This window comes from Hoplias malabaricus, chromosome 2 (genome assembly GCF_029633855.1).
Source record: "Hoplias malabaricus isolate fHopMal1 chromosome 2, fHopMal1.hap1, whole genome shotgun sequence".
Classification (NCBI taxonomy): domain Eukaryota; kingdom Metazoa; phylum Chordata; class Actinopteri; order Characiformes; family Erythrinidae; genus Hoplias; species Hoplias malabaricus.
The window spans coordinates 8982549-8992247 of NC_089801.1; the positions used below are offsets into that span (position 1 = coordinate 8982549).

Consider the following 9699-nt stretch of genomic DNA (forward strand, 5'->3'; position numbering starts at 1 on the left):
TTTCAGTCCTGTTTCATGTTTATTTTCTTGGCTTAATTTTTTCATTCATTCATTATCTGTAACCCTTATCCAGTTCAGGGTCGCGGTGGGTCCAGAGCCTACATTGAATCACTGGGCACAAGGCGGGAATACACCCTGGAGTGGGCGCCAGTCCTTCACAGGGCAACACACACACTCACACATTCACTTACACACTCACACCTATGGACACTTTTGAGTCGCCAATCCCCCTACCAACATGTGTTTTTGGACTGTGGGAGGAAACCGGAGCACCTGGAGGAACCCCCCGCGGACACGGGGAGAACACACCAACTCCTCACAGTCACCCACTGGGACTGTGTGGGAATCAAACCCACAACCTCCAGGTTCCTGGAGCTCTGTGACTTCGACACTACCTGCTGCGCCACTGTGCCGCCCCATTGGCTTTTTGGTTATCTAAAAATAAATAAATAAACAAATAAAAAGTTTAGCTATGGCTTAGCTATAGCACAAATGTCGAAAAAAATTCAGTGCAACCCTCAGTGGCCTGAAAGCGTCTGACAGTAATTAATCTACAATCAAACAAGAAAAAACCTAAAATAAAAGTGAACATCATTCAAACACTATCAGCACAGCACCTTCTTTTCTGAAGCTAATTTGCCTATTGTATGAAGACTCGATTTCACTCATGTGCGGTTCCAGAAACCTGAAGCTGTTTTGTCTGAGAAATGAAACCTAAAGCAGTGTTCTGAGAATATCCTAAAATCTATAATCATATCAGTGGTTTTTTGTACAGACATATCTGTGTGCTCAACCAGCTCAACATATTTCTTAATTACTGCAAGAACAGCAAGGATTTCATAGAAGATAAAAAAAAATCACATACTTGTTTGTAAGTCAAAAAGTACTATCAGGACAACAAATGTAATGTCGATGTAGTACTTTAGTTATGTTTTTGTTTGAAAGTACAAATGTCTTTTTGTGGTTTGCATAAAATAAATGGACAAGAATTTAAAACATGCTAAATTATTTTTAGACTGAGACAGGGTAGTGTTTAACATATCTGAAAAAGTAAATATGTTAAAAAAAAACCATATTACATTTCAGTTATAGTTACAATAACTTACTATGATGCATTTCTTAAATTTCATTATATGTCGGTATAAGAATAGTGGGGTAAATTATTTTTCATAGCCAGGCAAGGTCAGGGAAGAATATCACCTAGGTGTCCAGTCAGTGATGTAGCTGCTCTGGAGCAGAGCCAGCTGGACGTGAGGCAGGATGACTCATGAACAAACATGCCCATGATCTGTTCCTAGTGGATGAAATCCTCGAGAGTGTGCCTGCAGATCTGAATAGCCACTGCACATCTTAAGCAAGTAGTGTTTAACCCTTCAATGACAAGAAGAGAAGGTCTTATTTTTGATATCTTATTCTTTACATATTCTCAAAGTTGACGTTGCACTAAATTTGAATGCAGAACGCAATCAGAAAGCAGTTCCATTGTTCCACAGTCCAATGCTATGGCATTTTTACTGCTCTAAAGCTTGCCATTCACCATGGTCACCTTAGGGTCATTTAAGGCTGTTCCTGTGGTTTCCCATTGATTGCCCATGTTTTTCCATGGAGAATATACATGCTGTGTGAGGCATAAAATTTACAATCCATATAAAAAATAGTTTTTGTGTCATGGATTGTTATTTATTTTACGAAATTACTTTCTGATTAAATACCAGTAGGCTTATAGCCATGCAACTGTTCCACAAAACAGTAACAAAGAAATAAGAGATTCAGCACTGCCTTTGTGATTTTCCACACCGTCAGAAGGTGAGGAATCTGAGGCAATTATTTTCCTACACATTCATTAGTTTAATGTCACATAGTTTTTATCTGGCATAAAATAAATGTCTCAGCAATTATTGGTTTAAAATATCAGCAAAATCAAAGCATCAGTCCAATGCTGATAATCGATGCCGATATAATTCCAATATCATTGGGCATCACTACTACTCATTGATGAACATGCAGCAAGTACACAGCAATGCAATTCAGACCCCTCAAGAATTGGGCGTGAAGCCCTGGAACTTCTTTCTCTGGAATGATGAAGTTCCATTCAGAATCTCTAGTATAATGGTCTGCCCCTGTCTTGTTTTGTTTCAAACCTGTCCATGTGCTTTTGTTTTGGTCCTTGCTCCTCCTTGGCTCCACCCTTATACTGATTGGTTGCTATGGTTACCACATTTTCTCAGAGGCTTTTTGTTCCCTGCCTTTGTATTAAACAATTCGTCTACATATTGGTGTGGCCATGCACTGTAAGTTCATCTTTAACCCTGACATATTTTCTGTGATTTTCATAGCCACCTGCATGTTTCCTTGTTGAGTCTTTAGTTTCATTTTACGTGTGGCCTGTGTATTCACACCTTCATCCATCATTCTTGTCTGCCTCTATTAATCTGGAATGAGTTGGACTGGCATTTGAAAATCATTACAAACCATCTGATATCACTACCTGACCTGACTTGTGTCTGAATGCAATTATATCCTGACAACAAAGTTCCATCAATATTACTAAAAAAGCTATCTTAAAAAACAGGAAAAAGCTGACACTACATAACAATAATGATCTATTAATACTGTTCATTTTATGATATTTTTGATGGTCCTTTAGTATATTTTCTGTGTAAAGCTCAAATAAATCATAGCAATATACACATCACAAAAAGCAGAGTTAATGTCTATACAAGTGACAAGAAAACTTCATAAATATTAAAATGTATTGGACTCCTTTACAGAAGCATGACAATCAATATCAGTCTGCCCTAATCTTTGATGTATTAGCTGCTGCATAGCTTTTAACTGCAAGGAATGCACCAATATGGAAACTGGGCCCTTGCCAATAATCAATATTTCTGAGTCGGTATCTGCTGATTCTAATGCTGGTACTCATACTTTGGCCTTTTTTACAACTGGCTAAGCAGACATATGCTAAAAGGAAACATTACACATGCTCAGCACTTCTGCTGTAAGAAAAAAGATATCCCCTTTGCAAATCACCTTGCATTAAAACTGCAGTGTGTGATACTGCAGGCCAAAGTACTCTGGAAATCCTCATCACAGCACAACTTACAATTCGCATCATGTTGCAGAGGTAGGCAGTTGTAGTGTTAGGAGTATTGCCCAAGGAATCTAATTGGTGGAGCACTGGTGCTGTACTGCCACAGGTGGAGAATTTAACCCATATCTGGTGATTTGAAATCAGTGCTTGCAACCACTACTCTAACCAACTACAGCACACGTCAAATATTTAAAATTCTATAACTTCAGTATATTCACAGTAGGTCCTTTTACTGTGTTCAATTTCTGGTAATGCCACAGCCATCCACTGTAGTAATATGTAGCAATGTGAAACATGCAGCCTGCCTGCAACAGTCCTTTATAGTCCTATATATTGAAAAACCTTTCTAACATAACACAAAAAACATATTTTAAACAATTATTTTGGAGATCATCATTTTAAAAACTTTTAGTGTACAATGCAATAGTTACTAATATGATCTTGGCAGGTAAGAATATGATGAAATTATCTGGAATGAAATTAGAGGCCTACATTTGTGTGTGAACACTTGGTTCACTGTTATCAGCAAAATGTTGGCCTAAAACTTACGAGCAGTGTCAAAACAACAGCTTTGTCATGACCATGATTACCTTTATTAAGGTCTGTGGTGCACAAAGAGGTCAGTGAATAGCAAGCTCCCTTCCAACAGCAATTACATGGGTCTGAATCAGTGAAGACTGATTAAGTTAATTGGCTCATATGACTAACCTCAGTTTCTTAGCAGGAAAAGAGCCTCTGGTATGGGACAGAGCAACCACTTTTACATAGCTTTTGTTGGAACGAAATCTATTTTTACTACAGTTCTTCCTGACAGCTGAAAAACCTGCACCAAAGGTCAGTGAACTCTCATAAAAACAAAAAGTGAATTATATTCAGCAAAACAGTGAGGAAAAGGGAGCGCTTCTGACTTTTATCTCTTTTGCTCTGTGATCAGGACTTCACAAGTCAAGAGCTTCATAGGCTCAGTAGGATTCCTTTATTCACTCAGACTGACGTAAGCCCTTGATGCTTTGTGCCTTGCAGCAAGGATAAAACACCAAGTTTAAAAAGTAAATGAGCTCAGTGTTTCCTCAGTTATTCCCAGGGGAGTAGGCCCGGTGTGTTGGGGATCAAATTATGGTAAATAAATAAGCCTGGATATCATTTCCCTGCTCTTGTTTTGACACAGAACCAGGTGAATTGACCATTTCACCAAGTACTCATTCAGTGACAAAAATACCTGGTTCTTGTGGCATAAGTGGGGTGTGTGCTGTGTTACCATGTTGAGGAAATGACAGTGAAATTCATTACATAAACATAGTTTGACTGCTGAGGACCCTTCAGCTATGACTGGACAACTGATGCAATTCAAGACTAAGGTGTAGTGTTTAGCTAACCTTGCTTCACAGACTGCAGCATAATTCAGTCCTAGATGTGGCCACTGGGAAAAGTATTCTGCCTCTGTGATTTCTGGGACCAAAATGATTTAAGAACAGTCATTATTTAAACAAAGAAATAAAGAAACTTAACTTTCTGGCGTTCTTTCTGAATTCTGTGTCACTACTTATTAACTAACACACAGCTGTCCCATGTTTTTCTACAACAATGTGTATTGGCCCATACTGACATTGATAAAATCACCTTGAAATACTACTCTGAATACATTTGGCTTTTTCTAGTTGAAGGTTATTTTGGTGGCAAGAAATATGGGCTAAACATGATTTCATCCATCATTATTTGATTGGATGATGAAGTGAGTGTTTCAGAATAGTTGTATTAACAGTTAATATCAGTTTTCCAAGCCCACAGATATTCAGCTATGTAACCAGAGGTCATAAGGCTTTTTTACAGAAGTAAATGCCACTATACTTTGATTAAAGACCACGAAGAGGAAGAATTTTGTATTTTAAATTATATAAACCAAAGATTTTTACTTAACTAGGATGTGAACTCAGAAGATAAACAGTGTTGGATTATGACTGTAACTTATTAGGGTTCACATTTCTTGTATTTTCACTTCTGTATGGTTTTATTATATGAAAAAAAAAATACCTGAAGATTTTCCAAACTCTTTTATCCCACTGAAATAAAATAATCCCAGTTTTTGTTATTGTGGCTTTAAGTCTGAGATGCAAAAGTCATCTGTTCTGGTGGGCTTCTCTGTTTGAAAAGCAAATTACTCCTTATAACTTCAACATGAGTGGATAACGAGTTAATGGTTTGTAAGTAGAATAAAAAAAATCCCTGCATTTACAAAACACCTGCCAGCAGATAATTCCATCTGACCTTGAAATGGCTGAATTTCATGTTCTTAGTATCTGAAACAAATGTCTTATTTAGGTAAAATTATTAACTCTCAAACTAATTATTTATTTACTCAATATGTAGCCTAATGTCATATTATGTGAAGACTGGTTTGTTTAGCTCTTTTTCTTTCTTTCTTTCTATTTACAGTAACACTAACAGCCAGCTAATTACTGGGTAAGTACAAAGTACCTATAAAGTAAGCTGTAAGCTAAAATAAGTACTGAGTAAGTAAAGGGTATGATACTAGAAATATGTGGTAATTACTTGTATCTTAGAAACATTTTACAAATAAGGCACGCTGTAAGTACAGAGAAAGTACCTGTTAAATAACGTGTAAGATAAAAAGTACTAAGTAAGAAAAGGGAAGCATATAATACTAGAAACGTAGCTATTACTGGGTATCTTACAAATGCCTTACAAATACGGCATGTAACCAAGTTCCGAATCCAATTTACTTCCCTGAATATTTGTAGATTATAAAATTGAATTAAAAGCATGAGAGTTTATGCAAGTGACTATTAGTCATTTTTTTAATAAATAAGAAATGCAGTTCGATTTTGAACTGACTGTATTTCTGAATGTAATTATAGAGCCTTTAAAAAGATCTACAGTGCACCTACAGAGAAGGACATGGTCGGCTACTTTCATAACTAGCATTAGCAGAGCTTCACGGTGCTTTGTACTCATTAGGTTCAGGACATGTGATTTACCACAATAATCATCATAACATACTTCAGAGATATTTTACACAGTTTAGCCTATATGTATTGAGGGATTATATGTACATACTGTAGCTGACTAATGACGAATGGGTGTTTCTCTTCTGCTCTTATTTGTAAAATCTTTGTAAGATACCAGTAATAACCACATATTTCTAGTATCATACCCTTTACATACCGGGTACTTATTTTATCTTACGGCTTTCTTAAAAGGTACTTACTCCGTAATTAACGGGCTGTAATTTAAAGTGTTACCCTTTTGACTGAGTATGTTAAGCCAATGACCTGTTATCTCAATGCAATGTCGAAATAACGACTTATTATTTCGAGGTACTGTGTTAAAATTGAACATAACGTCATTGCTGTTACAAACATCAAGGAAGGAGATGTTTTTTTCTTTTTTGGTGTTACCTATCAAGAGAGGACTTCAGTTATAACCCATAATATTTCAATATTCGGCGAGATGTTGACCGTTGTTTTTTGAGCAGCTGCGAGCCACAGAGGCGGCGCGCGTGCTCGTGTTTTTCCAACGGTGGCACAGCTGCAGCGGTGACACTGAAGAAAACGAGTCAAACCATGACATGTATTCCTATCATAAATACACTTACGTTTTCTGTGTCGCGTTCGTTGACAGTGGGTAAAGGCGTCCTGGTCGACATTTTAGGTTTGGGGACTGTAGGGCTGTGTATACGACGGCGGCTCTCTCCTCCTCTTCTCAAAGCCCATTACATCTCTAACGGCATTTTTAACGGACACGGCTGTTGACCGGAGCCGTTCATCGCCGCATGAGGTTATCAAAACCGGAGCCTTAAGAATAACACCCGGCTCCAGCTGACTGTAAAAGAATGTAGAAGAGGTGCCAGTGAATTGAAATTAATACAGGACGCTGCCGCGCAGAAGCGGCTTCTCCTCCCAGTTTTGTGAACGACAGTGAGGTGGAATGAATCAACCGCTCTTTCTTTGTTTCCCACCTATATTCCGACAATACCCGCCCACCTGCGATATGATTGGCTTTCAGTTCATACGTCTAAATACGCAGGTTTCCTAATAGCCAATCCTAGTACGGTCATTGTGAGTTCGTTAGCCAATCCTAGCGTAGTGGATGTAACCTGTCAGAAAACAGGTGGAGATTTTAAAAACAACCCAATTTAAAGGAACTTACATGTTTTCTTGAAAAATAATTTATACGTAATCATTAAAATCCTGCCTCCATTGCAATATACGTGATGCGTTTTCTATTTATTATATGTTTTTTTGCACGTAACGTCTGGTGTATATCACAACGGACGTTGTTAGAATGAGATGACGTATATCATGCACATAAATACTGTAGTTACACATAGGGCCCAACCCTTTAACTGTATTCTAACATCCCTACACACTCACTACTTCACAAGCTATTCAGAAGGGTCATAAGACACCTCTCTCTGTCTGTGTGTTGCTGAATTAATCCCAAAGCCTCTTCAGAATGTTCAGCTTTGAGGTTTGGCCTCCAAGGCCAGCACCTCCCAAGATCACTCCACACAGCTATAGCTAAAACATCTTTCCAACTGTAAATCAATATTGGCCTCTCTGTTGACTAAAGCTGAACCTACTAGTCAGTGCTTGCAGTTTAATGTGGACTTTACATACTACATCAAGAACTTTATACACTACACAGTCACAAGGCAACAATTAGCATAAATCCACATTAGCCACCCAAATTACTAAGGCCATACCTAGCCCCACTGGCAGCGTTAATGAATACACAGTGTGTCTGGTTCAATAAAGATTTTACCCACACCCATACCCAGCCCTGCTCACACCATTATGGATTTTCAATGCAGACCGTTTCATATGGATTTTACCACATCATCTCATGGCAGATTCACTCATTCCTCTGTGGTGATTAATATTGTAAGGGTATTTTATGCATGCTCAGTTCCATGACTCCCATTTGTATCTACCTTTCCAGCACTCACACAGGACTCCAAATAACATTTATAACATACTTCCCCAGCCAAACTCTCCCCTACTTATCCACAAAAATCGAAGCAAAAGGCCTCAAAATCAAAATTCAGGAAGCAAAGGATGTGACAGAGTCCTTTACAAAGCCACTAACACCTCTGTCTACTGGTCTGTCACCTCTGGACTCTCAACTCAGCCACCAGCATCTCAACTTCTTCATTTCAGCAACTTCACCTTCAGACTGAACTGTTAACTTTATGACCATATCCAGCCTTAGCATGATTAATACAATGTACAATACCCAGTCTTGAGCTTCAACCCCTTCATCCATTTTCACACCCTGCATTTGTTTTCGATTACAATGGCACGGAAGTTTAAGCAGCAATGTTACTACCACCCAGCTTTGGATCCTTAGAGTGTCTGGGTTCGAGTCTCACCACAGGTCAATGTCTGTGTGGAGATTGTCCTCCCTATGTTCGCCAACTGGGATGTGCACTTCTGTTGGTGCCAGGCCCAAAGCCAGATGAATTGGGAAAGACGCATCAGGAAAAACTTCCAGCATAAAAACATATGCCAGGTCTACTGTGTGGATTGCTGGCTTGATGTTCCTCTTCTGCAACCCCTTCATCCACCACTCACAACTGCTCTGCTGTGGTTATGGTCATTGAAGGACAGGGCTAAAGGGGGCTAACACAATATACAATGCAACATATGGACTACTTTGTGCTACTGAAGAACTACACAGTGTAAGTGCAGATGATAAAATGTCTAATGAGTGTAGAAACAAGAAGGTAATTTTAATATTAAAACTGAGTGGAGTATGTCACTATGCCTACAGTAATGTCTCCATCTGCTGGCGCATGTCAAATATGACATGTTTGTTAGATGTATAATAAAAAACATAGTGTAATTATCTGACTATACATTACCTGAGCTACATCAGAATTTATTTAAAGTTATGTAATTTTATAATAATTTTAGTTTGAATTTCTTTAAGGAGTGTATTTAATTTGGCACTAAAAATAGTATTTAGGAAAAATTCTACCATAAAAAAGCAAAAGTACTTAAGTTATATTCCATTAACGTCTATTAATAAAGTTCATTGCAGGAAGTATCTTTTTATAGTGTGTTCAAGTTAATAATAAATTGTATTATATATAAATGTGACTGGTCTTGTTAAATTTCATTTTTTAAATTATTTTAAAAATGTATTATTATTATTATTATTATTTGCACTGTGGATGAAATGTAAAGAAATATTATTAATAATAATAACAAATAAAAAAAATAAAATGATTAAAAAAACTTTAATGAATATTGTGTGCAACGTGGTACTAATGAGGTTTTCTCTTTTAATATTGTATTTTGTAGTGTACCTTTTTTTTAGCTAACTTCTAGGAAGCAAACAAAACAATTACAGTATTTAAAGGTCAAATACTTGAAAAGCATATCCATGTCACCCTGAATGTCTGCATTGTCTTTAAATTTCTTTTCTTTTCTGTTAATACTTTAGATTTTTTTAAAAAAGAAAACATTAAACACACAATATTTTAATATTTTTTTTTTACTGCAGTTATTCTTTACTATCTAGTCACTGAAATTAAATGTTTTAAAAAATATAAAACATACAATAAGGCTTCTGCAGAAAAAAAA

At 37.1% G+C, this 9699-nt stretch overlaps 1 protein-coding gene across 3 annotated transcripts in view; it reads right to left on the reverse strand.

Annotated features, from left to right (window-relative positions):
• LOC136679203 (serine/threonine-protein kinase MARK1-like) overlaps nt 1–7140 on the reverse strand; it is a 50096-nt gene extending 42956 nt beyond the window's left edge. Inside the window, exon 1 of one of the 3 annotated variants that reach the window (XR_010796534.1) lies at nt 6708–7140. Coding sequence is in view for 2 of the 3 variants with exons in the window: in XM_066657598.1 (XP_066513695.1) it covers nt 6708–6758 (51 nt within the window). In the remaining variant the exon portion in view is untranslated. The remainder of the gene's footprint in view (nt 1–6707) is intronic. The other 2 variants (XM_066657598.1, XM_066657608.1) reach the window with 2 other exon arrangements.
• Nucleotides 7141–9699: the final 2559 nt, after the last annotated feature.